This window comes from Balaenoptera borealis (genome assembly GCF_965194805.1).
Source record: "Balaenoptera borealis genome assembly, chromosome: 12".
Classification (NCBI taxonomy): Eukaryota; Metazoa; Chordata; class Mammalia; order Artiodactyla; family Balaenopteridae; genus Balaenoptera; species Balaenoptera borealis.
In genome coordinates, this window is record NC_138869.1 from 100,883,447 (window position 1) to 100,902,085 (window position 18,639).

Sequence of the window (18,639 nt, forward strand, 5' to 3'; positions counted from 1 at the left end):
TGGCAGGAGTGAAAACGGTGTGGAAATCCCTCTCTGGCTAAATAGGAAAGAATGTTGATGCGCAGGAGGCCTGGACCCCACAGAGCCCTTAAAATAGCAGCACGCAGGCTCTGGAGGTGCGCTCCTTTCCAGCAGCACGCAGGCTCTGGAGGTGCGCTCCTTTCCAGCAGCACGCAGGCTCTGGGGGTGCGCTCCTTTCCAGCAGCACGCAGGCTCTGGAGGTGCGCTCCTTTCCAGCAGCACGCAGGCTCTGGAGGTGCGCTCCTTTCCAGCAGCCCTCAGGTGTCCAGGGGAGAGTGAGCTCAACAAGATTTTCCGGGAAAAGGAAAAGGCTTTGCATCCATTCCAGGAATGGTGCCGAGCAGTGACGTCAGACTAGTAGAGCAGCTGGGATGACCAAGTCGCTGCCCGCAGGGGTGGCCGGCCCGCTCTGCCACCTCCGCCTGGTGACCTGCCTAGTTTTCACCCCTGCAGCTGCTCCCTCTATCCAGCAGTGAGCACCCTGGGAGTCATGTCCCCGGTCGCATCTGGGGCCAGCCCAACCGCAAGAAAGAGCAGGGAACTCCCTGCAGGAAGGCACAACTGGGTGTGCCCTGGAAATACCTTACTACTTTCGAATTGCTGCCTATTTCACTGTTGGAGATGAGCCTTTGAAATCACAGTGAGGAGACAAACACAGTAAAGAGAGAGGCCATTCATTGTGGTCACCTGTGGACTGGCTTAGACTCATGCTGACTCCTAAAAATTAGCCGATATCAGCTATCCCAGGAAATGAGAGTGGCGCAAGGTCACTGGGACAGGCTATTTCGGAAGATAAGAAAGAGGGCAGAAGTGGACAGGTGCTGCGGTGAACTAGACAGCAAGACCCCTTGGGATTTTAGGGTGAAGGGAAGGAAATGGAGATGCAGAGCCTACAGAAAGAGGAGGTAGACTGGAACAAAAGCAAAACAAAACCCTGTATGCTCCGTAATTTTACTTGGAGTTGACTCTTTGGGGGGCAGTGGAGTATTTTGAGAAAAAAAAACCTATTATCAGAGAATTTTGCAGAACACAGAGTGGGATTAACTCAGTTTCTTCTGTCAAAATAATCCATGCAGGTACAACGGAATAAAGTCAGGGAGTACTGGAGTGAAAACAGGAAATACAAAAATCAAAGGAGATCTGGATTGGGCATGCAGACCTGCTGGCTTATCCTGCACTCATGTCCCCTTGGGCAGACAGTCAGCAGGTTTCTGCAAGCCCCTGCCTTTCTCCTGAGAGCTCAGTTTTATTGAGCACATTACATGTGCTCTCTCATTTAATTATCCCAACCACCCTGCGAAGCAGGTACTGTTGTTCCTCCCATCACAGAGATGCGGAAACTGAGGCCCAGAGAAATTTAGTAACTTGTCCAGGGTCACTCATAGAGTAAGTAGCAGAGTCCAGACTCAGATTCAGGCCAATATGACTGAAGTCTGTGCTCTTAAGTGGAAGCTTCATCACCTCCCAGGTGCTGCCTTTTCCTGGAGACAGTAAGGAAAATAAGAAGGAAGAAAGGAGCAAGGAAGGAAGGAGGAAGGAGGGGGAAGGAGGGAGGCTATATGGGAACATTTTGAGAATTGAGACATGGTTCTGCAGACACATTCCAATAGGCAAGGGATGCAGTTACACCAGATGCAAGAGCAAAGCTCCAGTACCAACTGGTCCAGAAAGATGAGCTTCTGGGCACGCAGGCCCCCAAAGTGTACACCACAGACTTGGATATTTTTACCCCTGGCTTACCCCCCCCACCTTCTTGCCTCCCTTCCAAGTATTAGTAACATAACATTCTTTGATAATTTTTCCTTTTAAAGGAGATACTACTCTTACTAAAAGGTCAACCACCTAAAAATACTTTGCTCTGATTTTCCATGAGCTTTTCTGCATGACTTCTTTGCTTCAAGTCTTGCCTGGGAGAAACAACTGGAACATTTTCCACCCACAGAGAGCCGTTTTCCAGGCACTGGTGCCACGGTTTCTCTTCTCCTTGTTCCTTCCCTGCTTTACCCCCTTTGGTCTTATCAGTAACTTTCAGAAGAACCGAAAGAAAGATTTTATTTTTAAAGAGAGAAACATTGCTTTGACATTTAAAGGCAAAGGCCCTGCATTCCTTTTTAGTAAATCCCTTTACAAAAGCAAAAGCAGGGTGCAGTTGCGCGTGAGTTATTGAAATGAGAGTTTTCCTTGGGGCAGGCCCTCCAGGTGCCACGGAGCACCTACCTGTGGACAGCTCAGCAGCTGTGCGCCAGATAGAGAGCTTTGAGAGGTGCAGGTTTCCCCTGCAATCCACAAGTAGAGCGTTCTTGTGAAACCTTTCGTAAGCTGAAATGGCATAAAGCAAAGAAGAAATGACCTTAAGACACATCTTGCAAATAGATGCACAAAATAAATCGAGATAAAGCATCAATGTTATTTTTGCTTTTTGCCTTTATTCTTAAAATTAAAAATCGTCTTCAAATTTCTTTCAGTTTGCGAAAACAGGTACAGGCATATCTCAGAGATATTCTAGGTTCAGTTCCAGACCATCACAATAAAGCAAGTCACATGGTATTTTTGGTTTTCCAGTGCATGTAAAAGTAATGTTTACACTATACATAGTCTAGTCTATTAAGTGTGCAATAGCATTATGTCTAAAAAACAATGTGCATACCTTAATTTAATAATACTTTCTTGGGACTTCCTGGTGGCGCAGTGGTTAAGAATCTGCCTGCCAATGCAGGGGGCACGGGTGCTGCAACTACTGAAGCCCACGTGCCTAGAGCCCGTGCTCCACAACAAGAGAAGCCACCGCAATGAGAAGCCCGTGCACCGCAACAAAGAGTAGCCCCCGCTCGCCACAACTAGAGAAAGCCCGCGTGCAGCAGCGGAGACCCAGTGCAACCAAAAAAAACCAAAAAAGTGTATTGCAGTGCTTGCTTCAGCAGCACATATACTAAAATTGGGACGATAGAGAGAAAATTCGCACGGCTTCTGCACAAAGGATAACACACAAATTCATGAAGCAGTCCATTTTTTTGAAAAAAAAATTTAATCCTTTGAGCAGTAAAAAAATTTTTTAAATACTTTCTTGCTAAAAAATACTAACCATCATCTTTCAGTGAGTCGTAGCAGTAACATCAAAGATCACTGATCACAGATCACCATGGCAAATATAATAGTGCAAAAGTTTGAAATAGTGTGAGAATTAGCAAAATGTGACACAAAGACATGAAGCAAGCAGATGCTGTTGGAAAAATGCTGCCACTAGACTTCCTTCTCCAGTGTAGTCATCCCTACACCATGGTGCTGGTTCCCTCCCGAACAGAGTCAGCCTAACGTTTTTCACCAGTGTCATGAGTAATTTTTCATTAACACATTCTTTCACCAGACCCAGGGCACTGACAGGGGGCTGGGGGCGGGGACCTGGCTGGGGTGCTCTGGCCAGGCAACCCGAGGCCACGGGCCCTGAGGGGAGGTTGGGGTCCCTAAATACCATGTTCACCTCCATCCCAGGTGTGCCTGCAGCAAACTCTTGCCCTCAAGGTGTCAAATTCTCCTCATGTCCTATTAAACTTTCAACCTGTTACTACTTCCCAGTCAAGGAGGGTTTTTGGTTTTGGTGGTGTTTTTTTTTTTCTGCCATTAAAAATTTTTCAGTTTAAGTATGAAAAGTAGTCTGCCTTTTTTTGGTTCAAGATTTTTGATGTTTTGAGGGTATCTTTCAGGCCAAAAACAGTCCTCATGGGAAATTCTTGTAAGACTCAGGAACTTAGGAGGCCAGGAGTGAACAGTAGAAAGTAGAGGTGCCCAGGGGAGGGTGAAAGTAAAAGATGAGTTCTATTAGTTTTTAGCCTTTTCCCCTCAGGATCATCTCCTCCCATAAGGAGCTTCCTTTTAGCACAATACTCTCCTGAGTTTTTAGAACTGGGTAAAGATCATCTGATCTATCCCGGACACACCAATGCTCTTTACAAGCAAGAAGAAAAAAGGCCACAGAGGCTGAGATAGAGGTGAAAGTACTTGCTGAAAGTCCCAACACTTTCCAGGAACAGAATCAGGATGGGAATCTCCAGGTCTTAACTCTCAGCTCCTGGCAGAGCTCAGCGGAGCAGAGCACAGCGCTCTGACTTAAAAGAAGCTGTTAACTTGTCCAAGGACATTTTCAAAGAGTTCTTTATTTTATTTATTTGTTGTTTTATAATTAAAAAACAATTTTTATTCGAGTATAGTTGATTTACAATGTTGGGTTAGTTTCAGGTGTACAGCAAAGTGAATCAGTTATACATATACATATATCCACTCTTTTTTAGATTCTTTTCCCATATAGGCCGTTACAGAGTATTGAGAAGAGTTCCCTGTGCTATACAGTAGGTCCTTATTTGTTATGTATTTTATATATAGTAGTGTGTATATGTCAATCCCAGTCTCCCAATTTATCCCTCCAATCCCCTTTCCCCCCGGTAACCATAGTTTGTTTTCTATATCTGGGACTCTATTTATGTTTTGTAAGTTTATTTGTATCATTTTATTAGATTCCACATATAAGTGATATCATATGGTATTTGTCTTTCTCTGTCTGACACTTCACTTAGTATGATAATCTCTAGGTCCATCTATGTTGCTGCAAATGGCATTATTTCATTCTTTTTTTTTTGGCTGAATAGTATTCCATTGTATACATATACTGCATCTACTTCATCCATTCCTCTGTCAATGGACATTTACGTTGCTTCCATGTCTTGGCTATTGTAAATAGTGCTGCAACGAACATTGGGATGCATGTATCTTTTCGACTTATGGTTTTCGCCAGATATATGCACAAGAGTGGGATTGCTGGATCATATGGTACTTCTAGTTTTAGTTTTTTAAGGAACCTCCATACTGTTCTCCGTAGTGGTTGTACCAATTTACATTCCCACCAACAGTGTAGGAGGGTTCCCTTTTCTCCAGCATTTATTGTTTGTAGACTTTTTGATGATGGCCATTCTGACTGGTGTGAGGTAATACCTCATTTTAGTTTTGATTTGCATTTCTCTAATAATTAGTGATGTTGAGCATCTTTTCATGTGCTTTTTGGCTGTCTGGATGCCAAGGACTTTTTTTTTAAGCCGAAGTATAGTTGATTTACAATATTGTGTTAGTTTCAGATGTACAGCATAGTGATTCAGTTATTTTTTTCAGATAATATTTCATTATAGGTTATTACAAGATATTGAATACAGTTCCCTGTGCTATACAGTAAATCCTTATTGCTTATCTATTTTATGTACAGTAGTTTTATCTGTTAATCCCTGGACTTTTTCATTAGTTCACCTCATTTGCGTCCTGACATTCTGAAGATTTGCTTACACAGGAATTTTTGTGTAGAAATAACCTAGTAGTTGTATTTGGCAATTTGCAAATAAGCCACTTAACTAGCATTTTATAGCTGCTGGGAAAGGAGCTCCTGCTACTTCTCTCTCTGTGATAATCAGGGAACACAGTAAGCCGGGGAAACCAAACGTCAGCTCACAACAGGAAACGCAGGGAACTCACTCTCAGGACTCCTGCACTTTACTGGCATGCCTGATGTGGAGGTAGCCACCGAATAGACACTGCAGTTTGCAAATACACCCTAAACCAGAATCACCTGACTCAGCTTATTTCATGAAAATATCAGCTGGAACCATCTCAGTCTAAAGGTAAAATTCAAAATGTGGATATATTATATATGTGTAATATAAATATATACATATATATACAGTCGTCCCTCTGTGTCCTCAGGCTCTGCATCCTGGGATTCAACCAACAGTGGATGGGAAATATTCAAGAAAAAAATTCCAGAAAGTTCCAAAACGCAAAACTTGAATTTGCTGCACATTGACAACTATATACATACCACTTACATGGTATTTACAACTATTTACACAACATTTACATTTTATTAGGTATTGCAAGTAATCTGGAGAGGATTTAAAGTATATGGGAGGAGCATCATCCACCAGAGGGCAGACAGAGGAAGCAAGAGGAACTACAATCCTGTAACCTGGATTGGAACGAAAACCACATTCACAGAAAGATAGACAAAATGAAAAGGCAGAGGACTATGTACCAGATGAAGGAACAAGATAAAACCCCAGAAAAACAACTAAATGAAGTGGAGATAGGCAACCTTCCAGAAAAAGAATTCAGAATAATGGTAGTGAAGATGATCCAGGACCTCAGAAAAAGAATGGAGGCAAAGATTGAGAAGATGAAAGAAGTGTTTAACAAAGACCTAGAAGAATTAAAGAACAAACAAACAGAGATGAACAATACAATAACTGAAATGAAAACTACACTAGAAGGAATCAATAGCAGAATAACTGAGGCAGAAGAACAGATAAGTGACCTGGAAGACAGAATGGTGGAATTCACTGCCACAGAACAGAATAAAGAAAAAAGAATGAAAAGAAATGAAGACAGCCTAAGAGACCTCTGGGACAACATTAAACACAACAACATTCACGTTATAGGGGTCCCAGAAGGAGAAGAGAGAGAGAGAAAGGACCCGAGAAAATATCTGAAGAGATTATAGTCAAAAACTTCCCTAACATGGGAAAGGAAATAGCCACCCAAGTCCAGGAAGCTCAGAGAGTCCCAGGCAGGATAAACCCAAGGAGAAACACGCCAAGACACATAGTAATCAAACTGACAAAAATTAAAGACAAAGTATTAAAAACAACAAGGGAAAAATGACAAATAACATAAAAGGGAACTCCCATAAGGTTAACAGCTGATTTCTCAGCAGAAACTCTGCAAGCCAGAAGGGAGTGGCACGATATATTTAAAGTGATGAAAGGGAAGAACCTACAACCAAGATTACTCTACCCGGCAAGCATCTCATTCAGATTTGATGGAGAAATCAAAAGCTTTACAGACAAGCAAAAGCTAAGAGAATTCAGCACCACCAAACCAGCTCTACAACAAATGCTAAAGGAACTTCTCTAAGTGGGAAACACAAGAGAAGAAAAGGACCTACAAGAACAAACCCAAAACAATTAAGAAAATGGGAATAGGAACATACATATCAATAATTACCTTAAATGTGAGTGGATAAATGCTCCAACCAAAAGACACAGACTGGCTGAATGGATACAAAAACAAGACCCATGTATATGCTGTCTACAAGAGACCTACTTCAGACCTAGGGACACATACAGACTGAAAGTGAGGGGTTGGAAAAAGACATTCTATGCAAATGGACATCAAAAGAAAGCTGGAATAGCAATACTCATATCAGATAAAATAGACTTTAAAATAAAGAATGTTACAAGAGACAAGGAAGGACACTACATAATGATCAAGGGATCAATCCAAGAAGAAGATATAACAATTATAAATATATATGCACCCACCATAGGAGCACCTCAATATATAAGGCAAATGCTAACAACGGTAAAAGAGGAAATTGACAGTAACACAATAATAGTGGGGGACTTTAACACCTCACTTACACCAATGGACAGATTATCCAGACAGAAAATTAATAAGGAAACACAAGCTTTAAATGACACAATAGACCAGATAGATTTAATTGATATTTATAGGACATTCCATCCAAAAACAGCAGATTACACTTTTCTCAAGTGCATACGGAACATTCTCCAGGATAGATCATATCTTGGGTCACAAATCAAGCCTCAGTAAATTTAAGAAAATTGAAATCATATCAAGCATCTCTTCTGACCACAACGCTATGAGATTAGAATTAAACTACATGGAAAAAAAACGTGAAAAGCACAAACACATGGAGGCTAAACAGTACGTTACTAAGTAACCAAGAGATCACTGAAGAAATCAAAGAGGAAATCAAAAAAATACCTAGAGACAAATGACAATGAAAACACGATGATCCAAAACCTATGGGATGCAGCAAAAGCTGTTTTAAGAGGGAAGTTTATAGCAATACAATCCTACCTCAAGAAACAAGACAAATTTCAAATAAACAATCTAAACTTAAAACTAAAGCAATGAGAGAAAGAAGAACAAACAAAACCCAATGTTAGTAGAAGGAAAGAAATCATAAAGATCAGAGCAGAAATAAATGAAATAGAAACAAAGAAAACAATAGCAAAGATCAATAAAACTAAAAGCTGGTTCTTTGAGAAGATAAAATTGATAAACCTTTAGCCAGACTCATCAAGAAAAAGAGGGAGGGACTCCCTTGGTGGCACAGTGGTTGAGAATCCACCTGCCAATGCAGGGGACGTGGGTTCGAGCCCTGGTCTGGGAAGATCCCACATGCTGCAGAGCAGTTAAGCCCTTGTGCCACAACTATGAGCCTGCGTTCTAGAGTCCAGAAGTGACAACTGCTGAGCCTGCGTGCCACAACTACTGAAGCCTGCACACCTAGAGTCAGTGTCCTACAATAAGAGAAGCCACCACAGTGAGAAGCCCGCGCGCCGCAACGAAGAGTAACCCCCGCTTGCTGCAACTGGAGAAATCATGTGTGCAGCACAAAGACCCAATGCAGCAAAAAAATAATTAATTAAAAAAGGAAAAGAGGGAGAGGACTCAAATCAATAAAATTAGAAATGAAAAAGGAGAAGTTACAACGGACACCGCAGAAATACAGAGTATCATAAGAGACTACTACAAGCAACTCTATGCCAAAATAATGGACAACCTGGAAGAAATGGACAAATTCTTAAGAAGGTATAACCTTACAAGACTGAACCAGGAAGAAACAAAAAATATAAACAGACCAATCACAAATAATGAAATTGAAACTGTGATTAAAATCTTCCAACAGGACTTCCCTGGTGGCGCAGTGGTTAAGAATACGCCTGCCAATGCAGAGGACACGGGTTCAAGCCCTGGTCCGGGAAGATCCCACATGCCGCAGAGCAACTAAGCCCATACGCCACAACTACTGAGCCTGTGCTCTAGAGCCCACGAGCCACAACTACTGAGCCCACGTGCCACAACTACTGAAGCCCGCGCTCCTAGAGCCCGAGCTCTGCAACAAGAGAAGCCACCGCAATGAGAAGCCCATGCACTGCAATGAAGAGTAGCCCCCACTTGCCGCAACTAGAGAAAACCTGCGTGCAGCAATGAAGACCCAACACTGCCAAAACTAAATAAATAAATAAATTTATTAAAAGAAAAAAAGAAAGAAATCTTCCAACAAACAATTTCCAGGACCAGATGGCTTCACAGGTGAATTCTATCAAACATTTACAGAAGAGCTAACACCCATCCTTCTCAAACTCTTCCAAAAAATTGCAGTGGAAAGAACACTCCCAATCTCATTCTAGGAGGCCACCATCACCCTGATACCAAAACCTGACAAAGATACTACAAAAAAAGAAAATTACAGGCCAATATCACTGGTGAATATAGATGCAAAAATCCTCAACAAAATACTGGCAAACAGAATCCAACACCACATTAAAATGATCATACACCATAATCAAGTGGGATTTATCCCAGGGATGCAAGGATTGTTCAATATACGCAAATCAATCAATGTGATACACCATATTAACAAACTGAAGAATAAAAACCATATGATCATCTCAATAGATGCAGAAAAAACTTTTGACAAAATTCAACACCCATTTATGATAAAAACTCTCCAGAAAATGGGCATAGAGGGAAGCTACCTCAACATAATAAAGGCCATATTTGACAAACCCACAGTAAACATCATTCTCAATGGTGAAAAACTGAAAACATTTCCTCTAAGATCAGGAACAAAACAAGGATGTCCACTCTCGCCACTATTATTCACCATAGTTTTGGAGGTCCTAGCCATGGCAGTCAGAGAAGAAAAAGAAATAAAATGAATCCAAATTGGAAAAGAAGAAGTAAAGCTGTCACTGTTTGCAGATGACATGATACTATGCATAGATAATCCTAAAGATGCCACCAGAAAACTACTAGAGATCATCAATGAATTTGGTAAAGTTGCAGGATACAAAATTAATGCACAGAAATCTCTTGCATTCCTATACACTAACAACGAAAAATCAGAAAGAGAAATTAAGGAAACAATCCCATTCACCTTTGCAACAAAAAGAATAAAATACCTAGGAATAAACCTACCTAAGGAGGTAAAAGACCTGTACTCAGAAAACTATAAGACATTGATGAAAGAAATCAAAGATGACACAAACAGATGGAGAGATATACCATGTTCTTGGATTGGAAGAATTAACATTGTGAAAATGACTATACTACCCAAAGCAATCTACAGATTCATTGCAATCCCTGTCAAATTACCAATGGCATATTTTACAAAACTGGAACAAAAAATCTTAAAATTTGTATGGAGACACAAAAGACCCTGAATAGCCGAAGCAATCTTGAGGGAAAAAAACGGAGCTGGAGGAATCAGACTCCTTGACTTCAGACTATACTACAAAGCTACAGTAATAAGGACAATATGGTACTGGCACAAAAACAGAAATATAGATCAATGGAACAAGATAGAAAGCCCAGAGATAAACCCACGCACCTATGGTCAACTAATCTATGACAAAGGAGGCAAGGATATACAATGGAGAAAAGACAGTCTCTTCAACAAGTGGTGCTGGGAAAACTGGACAGCTATATGTACAAGAAAGAAATTAGAACACTCCCTAACACCATACACAAAAAGAAACTCAAAATGGATTAAAGAACTAAATGTAAGACCGGACACTATAAAACTCTTAGAGGAAAACATAGGAAGAACCCTCTTTGACATTAATCACAGCAAGATCTTTTCTGACCCACCTCCCAGAGTAATGGAAATAAAAACAAAAATAAACAAATGGGACCTAATGAAACTTAAAAAGCTTTTGCACAGCAAAGGAAACTATAAACAAGATGAAAAGACAACCCTCAGAATGGGAGAAAATATTTGCAAACGAATCAATGGACAAAGGATTAATCTCCAAAATATATAAACAGCTCATGCAGCTCAACATTAAAAAAACAAACAACCCAATCCAAAAATGGGCAGAAGACCTAAATAGACATTTGGAGAAATGTCTCCAAAGAAGACATACAGATGGCCAAGAGGCACATGAAAAACTGCTGAACATCACTAATTAGTAGAGAAATGCAAATCAAAACTACAATGAGGGCTTCCCTGGTGGTGCAGTGGTTAAGAATCTGCCTGCCAATGCAGGGGACATGGGTTTGAGCCCTGGTCCAGGAAGATCCACCATGCCGCTGAGCAGCAAAGCCCGTGTGCTACAACTACTGAGCCTGCTCTCTAGAGCCTGTGAGCCATAACTACTGAGCCCGCATGCCACAACTACTGAGGCCCGTGCACCTAGAGCCCGTGCTCTGCAACAAGAGAAGCCACTGTGATGAGAAGCCCGTGCACCACAACGAAGAGTAGCCCCCACTCGCTGCAACTAGAGAAAGCCTGCGTGCAGCAACAAAGACCCAATGCAGCAAAAAAATAAAAAATAAAACTACAATGAGCTATCACCTCTCACCGATTAGAATAGGCATCCTCAGAAAATCTACAAACAACAAATGCTGGAGAGGGTGTGGAGAAAAGGGAACCCTCTTGCACTCTTGGTGGGAATGTAAACTGATACAGTCACTGTGGAGAACAGTATGGAGGTTCCTTAAACTAAAAATAGAATTACCATATAACCCAGCAATCCCACTACTGGGCATATACCCAGAGAAAACCATAATTCAAAAAGACACATGCACCCCAATGTTCATTGCAGCATTATTTACAATAGCCAGGACGTGGAAGCAACCTAAATGCCCATCGACAGACAAATGGTTAAAGAAGATGTGGTGCATATATACAATGGAGTATCAACCATAAAAAGGAACGAAATTAGGTCATTTGTAGAGATGTGGATGGACCTAGAGACTGTCATACAGAGTGAAGTAAGTCAGAAAGAGAAAAACAAATATTGTATACTAACGCATTTTTGTGGAATCTAGAAAAATGGTACAGATGAACCGGTTTGCAGGGCAGAAATAGAGACACAGATGTAGAGAACAAACGTATGGACACCCAGCGGGGAAAGCGGGGGTTGAGGGGGTGGGTGGGTGGTGGTGGGATGAACTGGGAGACTGGGATTGACATAATACACTAATACGTATAAAATAGACAACTAATAAGAACCTGCTGTATAAATATATTAAATAATTAATTAATTAATTAAAATTAAAAAAATGAAGTATATGGGAGGATGTGCATAGGTTATATGCAAACACTATGCCATTTTACATAAGGGACTTGAGCATTCTCAGATTTTGGTATCCGTGGGAGTCCTGGAGCCAGACCCCAAGGATCCAAAGGACAACTGTATATAATATATGGCCATACTATATATGTGTATTGTAAATATATATATATATCTTAACTTTTTATTTGAAATAATTTCAGCGTTACAGAAAAGTTGCTAAAATAGTACGAAGAACTCTCATACTCTCTTTACCCAGATAAACCAGATTTTAACATTGATCCACATGTGCTTTATCATTCATTCTCTCTTTATATGTAATTATTATTATAATTTATAAATATTAATATAATTTATATAACATTAATATTAATATAATGAGTGGGTTACATACATTATTCCTCTTTACCCCTGAATGTACCAGTGTTTGCCTGAGAACAAAGATACCCTCTTATGTAACCACAGTATAGTTATGACATTCAAGAAATTTAACAGTGATGTGATATTGTTATCTAATCTACAGTTCATAAAATATGGCTATAGTGTATCCCAAAAGTCTTAGTGCAGCTTTAAGCTATTTAATGTTTTAATAAAAGGAAAAATGTTCTCCTCACTGCAGATACCATTCATGAGAACCTTCCTACCGATTTATACTAAAAACAAACCATTTTCTCCATAAATTATTTATTGATCTAGCTATTTTTAGTTTGTTTATCACCTAGCACTGAAAGCTTCTAAATACCTGTTTATAAATCCAGGAAGATATTCTGACAATCCTGCTGGTATCAAGTTGATTTGAAAGATGTGATATTTTATTATAAATGCAATTAATCAATAGGAAGTTAAAAAGGTAAAATATAGGCTTTAAAGTTTTAGCAGGATTTGGGCTTCTGGGGTACACAAGAATGAAAATGTGGACTAGGAATGTTGTTTATGAAAGTTACCCCAGTGCCCATAAGGCTAGGAAATGCACGGTTAACAGCCGCACCAGAACCCAACAGCAAGAGTCGCTAACCAGGGTACAGCACCATCTTGTTGCAATGTTCTTCCCTCTTAAAGCGAAGGGGAAAGTGATGTTTTCCACTGGGAGGGTGTGTGTGTGTGTGTGTGTGTGTGTGTGTTTGTAGTCATTTCATAATAATGTAACACAGAATTGTAGCAATACCACCTATTTACCCTCAGGCACACTGGATCTTACCTCCCTTTCTTCAGAGATGTCTTACCAAGTCAAGGCTTCCCCCCAACAATCAATCACTCTCTCTCTCTCTCTCTCCTCCTCTTTCTCCCCCTCTCCCTCTGTCACCTTTCCCTCCCTCTCCATTGGCTTTTTTCCTTATGACCTGGAGCCTACTCAAGTCTTTCCCCGGGGGCCAAATCCAGGTACACCTCACCTGGAGCAGGCTGGAGCGGTGGGTGTCGTGCCTGGGGGGAGGTGGAACTGGAACGTGCAGGGTCAGAGACAAGGGACCGAATGGACACATGAGGAAGGAGCTACCACGTGAGGAGAAAGTGAGGCCTTCAGTCCAGAAGGAGAGAGCCTGGGTTGATGGGAGGAAGTTAAAATTAACTTTATAAAATCCCCCACGTAGAGACAGTGTACGGAGAGAAACAATACATCAAAGGACATAAATACATTTCTGGCTACTAATAGCTATTTGCTAAATGTCTTATTGTCTAAAATAGACTCTCACGAATAAGAGTTTACTTTTACTTATTTGTAGTGCCTTGAGCCCAGGTAGTGTCCTGATAAGAGACATTACAGAGAATTCCCATCCAGCATTCCTTCCCCCAATTAACTAGCTTTAAAAAGAAGAAAGGGAGAAGCTACAAAGGGAATTTTAGTTTTCCAGCTCTAGGCAAAAACTGCCGGGTTGGGGTCAATTGGTTTCACCTCCCTCTGACCGTCTTCTTTGCTTGGGAGGTAACTGGGCAGATTGGGTTTCAAAAAGTCATACTCTCAGAGCCAGTCCAGGTGGCTGCCGCCGTCTGTTGATGACAGCAGACACTAATGCTGATGAGGAGAATGGAGAGAGAAGGGCCTCACCAGCGACCAAATAACGCAACAACTCAAGTTAAGAAGGAAAAATAGGGTAGCAGTATGGTTCTCTCCGTTGTGGGCAATCAGGGCAGTGCGGACTCAGGGGTCCTGCGAGGCACACGCAGCGTGCCGGTCACGTTGCTGGAGAACTACAGATCAGAATGATCCCCAAGTGCACGGCTTTATTGAGCACGTCTGCAGCTGTGTTTTATTCCAACAGCACCGTCACTTTACAAGTACTGCCCTGTGGAAGCCTCACAACAACCTGAAGTGGCTTTTGAAATCATGTCATACGTGAGAGGAGACTAAGGTTCCGAGAGATCATGCAACTTTCTCAGGCTCATAAGTGGCAATAATAGGTGGGAACAGATGGAGGATTCTGACTCAAAAGCCCTCGTTCTTTCCCACTAGTATCTAGGAAGCTGACACGATGATGTAAAAGCAGCCACACTACCCCACACGCGCCTTCCGTGAATTTCAGACGGAGGTGCACTTTTCCTTCTCAAAAAGTTTCAGTGGTTTTCCTCTGCCTGTAGGATAACATTCAAATTTATGTGCCTGGTATCTGGTGTGTGTTTACGTTTCAGTCTTACCTTCCACTGTCTCCCACTTCAGCCTCACCTGTCTGTAACTCACTTCACATATCCTGATCCCCCCACCTGGGTTTCCGTTGTTCTCCCACCTGATCTATCCATGTCCACCCTTTTCCTCTTCATTATGGGCCACCACTTCTGCCTTTAAAAACATCCTTCAAGGCCTGTCCTTGTTGCCAAATCATCTGTGGAGCTGCCCCTGAACTTCCCAGTCGCCTCTTCCTTTGCTGAAATGCTGTGACATTTAGCCAGCACCTCTCATTGGACACTTGCCAGATGCAACCTTGGATTTTATATGAGGGTCCCATTTAATATGACTAACTTGAGCCTGGGCCATGCATAGCAAATGCCATCCAGGGAGCTTGGGCCCGGGAAGTCCCCAAAGGACGTGTAAATTAGGAAGCGCCTGGCACAGACCTGCCGAACATGACACCACAGGGCTGGGAAGGAACCGCTATGCAGAGTCCAAGCAAAGGATGAGGAACCAGAGGTCAGCAGACATTGGAGGCCAGAGAGGAGCAGCACTGGGAATCAAAAACTCAGGTTAAAACTTAGATATTAAAACCCTGCATCAGATTTAGTGTGACTGAGCTGGAGATCTACCTGGGGATGCCAGGTAGAACTTTTAGAACATGCTTGGACATGCTTTCTAGGAGTCCACAGAATCAGCAAGTGAGAGATTTCTCTTATTGCGATAGACATTCTTCAAAGAATTCATGGCAATGAAACAAAGCCAAATAGGGTTCCTCACTCAAAGCTTTTCAAAGTCTTTAACATGCTTGTGTGAATTGTGAATCTCTAAGACAGGGATGTTGAAGACAAGTTTTATCGAACTCACTTGTCCAGCTAATTCTTTTTCTCAGGAGCCTCTCCCAGTGAAGGCTCTGCAGCACACACTTAACACGCGCTATTTACATTTAGTCTGACCCATGTTCCACTGTGGTTTAAAAAAACAGATAAGCCTGGGAAGTTTTAAAGAGATTGGGCCTTATTTTACCAAACTTATCATTGTATAAAAAGCCATATTTATTGGTAGCTTTGGACAAAAGGATGACCCCAGACTGGATTAGTAACAGCTAAGATAACCGTCGAATTTTTTGAGGTATACGTCATAAAACTGGAACCTCACCAGATGATTTGATACATTTCTCAGGTTGATATTTGATATTTTCCAATATTAAAGGTATTAGCTTGATTGTCCTCATTTTAGCTTATGGAAAAAGCCCTGCTTTAGTGACAGAACCTATTTGAAGGGCTTATCTTGTTAACTTTGGGGACCGTTCTTTTGAAAAAAATCTTGTCTACCTGCCCTCTTAATTCTCCATCTACTGTGCGTGTAAAGAAACCCTCTGACTCTCGACCACCTCTGCCCCCTTCTGGACATGGTGAGTGAATACAAGGTTTATATCCATTTGAGAAAGAAACGCTTTAAAATATAAAGAGATATTTGCAAAGTGGTACAAATTTCAATGTCAGGCAAAAATTCTTTTAGGGTTACTTGTCAGCTTATTATCTCTGCCTCTTGTCCTTCCATTGTAGATGGGCTGTCGTAACGTTGAGCTGGTCTTTGTTTATGGGCACTGTTGTAATCTAAATTTCTGTTCAAGCTTTTAATAGTTTCCCAATACAGTTTCAGGTACCACAAACAGATTCCTGATGTCATGGGTGTATGTGTTTTTTCTTGATCCTGATTCTGAGGTTAATCAGCATGCTGTTCATTTTTTCCATCATAGCCAGCAAACCTGCTGCTGACATACTGCAGGCCTCAGTCTACAGATGTAAAACACTGCCTCCCATTTCTGTGATACCAAAATTACACTTTTTTCTTTTGGTCTGTTTTGGATTCAAAATGTCCAGGAAGACTTAAATGTTTTGCTTTGACTTGGCAACTTTTCCTGTCCAGATAATTGGTGGTATGGATAAACCAGTTAAGGTGACACAAGGGTCTCTGAAAATCATGCTGTTTTATTTATGAAAGAAAATATCTGCTCAGTTAAGCGAAATCTTGGAAAACAATTAAATTTGGTGGCACCTCTACTGATAATGAGCATTCTGTCAACACTGTCATGTAACTCTTACGTCTGAAGATGTCCATCACAAGTAAGATATTTCTGATAGAAGAAAACAGGTTAATGCCCCAATAAGATCTTGTGTGAACACATTTGGGCCTTTCTGCATCCTTAAGAGTTAAAAACTCTTAAGCCAAAGCATTGTGGCAGGAGAATGAGCCAATCATGGGTTACCCAGGAAGTGATCAGCTTCCACGGGGATCTCTTCAGGCCTCTAGGCTGCTGTGGCCACTTCGGGTCTCCTCTTATTATTGGCATTTGTCCAAACAGCTGCCCAGTTCTCATGAAAGACCTGTGTTTAACCAGGTAAATTACTTTGATTTAAAAAAAAAAAAATTTTTTTTTCTTTTCCTCCAAGTAAGAACAAATTGTGAGGGTAAAATGAGATTATAGATGTGAAAATGGTTTGAGAGTGAAAGTTGAATGCCAACATTATTACAAGGACTACCTTATCAATAATATAGGCCTTACATAGTTTATCCAGATACTTGTTAAAAAATACAACAGAAGTTATACTTTAGATTTGAAATGTTCATCCCTTCTAATTCACCTTGCAAAAAGTCTCCAAGTTAGACAATCTTCAAATAAATCTAAAGATGGATTAAAGCTTAAAACTATAGTAGATATGGCAAATGTCAAGTTCAAGGTGTCAAACCCGTCCAGGTCTAAAAAAGTTCCAAGAACAACAGACCTATACTGATGTTGTCCCATAGAAAGTTTCAACCTGCATTTAAGAGAAGACAAAAGAAGCTAATCTATTTCCATGTTTATTGCAGAAGAAATTGTCATAGAGAGATTAAGTCTAACATGAGCTCTCCTGTGCACAAGGGGTCATAACCAGGGAGAAGACCCAGGTCTGATACCCTCCCACTCAGTCAACATGCACAGGGCCTTCAAAAGTCTGAAGTCTCTCAAAATTGTTGTTCCCTCAGCCCTACAATGCCTCCCACCCATCTCTGTACCTTCTCTTATTTTCCACATCAAAAACAACACAAGTGTCTTCTTGTAGCACGTCCTGGAGTCACCCACCACTACCAATTCCCACAAAAAAATAAGCAAAAGGGACAGGAGAGGTGTCATTTTATGAAAATCTGTTGGGTCCCTTCTCTGGTCTCCTAAGTGCCTTTCTGACTGCTTTAAGACCTGGAGTGCATGTTTGTCTCCGAGGCTATTACAGACCACGCCGTGTACTGAGACTTGAGCTTTTAAGGTCAGACACTCTGGAGCTGAAGAGACCAACACTTCCCTGTGTTGGAACCATTGGCTGTCTCTGCAGAACAATAAACAAAGCCAAGAAGCCCACTTGCAACAGGATCTGAGGTGGAGGATGACCGTGTGCACAGCTGACAGGCGAGTCACGACCGTCTTTCGGGGGATTTACGTTGGCTGCTTTGGCTTCCTCATCTTGTACATATTTGGTTTAGAGAATGCAAGGAATGTGCTAGCTGAGCAAGTTTATCCACTCTGTTCTCTAACCAGGCTCTTTTTCACTGAGGTCTGTTTCTGAAAAATTCCCTCAGCCAACTTTGCTGCCAAAGCAGCCCCACGGTTCAGTGGAACAGTTTAAACCTGAAACAAATCGTCTCTAAAATCCCAGTGTGCACTGTATGGAAAGAGACTTTGACATAGAGGTACCTGAACGTATTATCAAAACGCATATGGCAATGTCCAGAACAACATCATCTTTCTATGGGCACATGACACACGAGAGGAGGAAGCCCACGGGACAGAGTGTTTGCTGAGCCCCCAGGAGGTATTATCCTCATTTACTGATG

At 41.4% G+C, this 18,639-nt stretch overlaps 1 protein-coding gene across 2 annotated transcripts in view; it reads right to left on the reverse strand.

The window, feature by feature from the left end:
* Positions 1 to 286: 286 nt before the first annotated feature.
* Positions 287 to 18,639, reverse strand: part of TMEM170B (transmembrane protein 170B) — a 58,462-nt gene continuing 40,109 nt past the window's right edge. The window contains exon 3 of one of the 2 annotated variants that reach the window (XM_082344557.1): positions 287 to 2,340. In XM_082344557.1, the coding sequence (XP_082200683.1) occupies positions 1,856 to 2,340 (485 nt within the window). In that variant the 3' untranslated portion in view covers positions 287 to 1,855. The remainder of the gene's footprint in view (positions 2,341 to 18,639) is intronic. The other variant, XM_082344560.1, reaches the window with a different exon arrangement.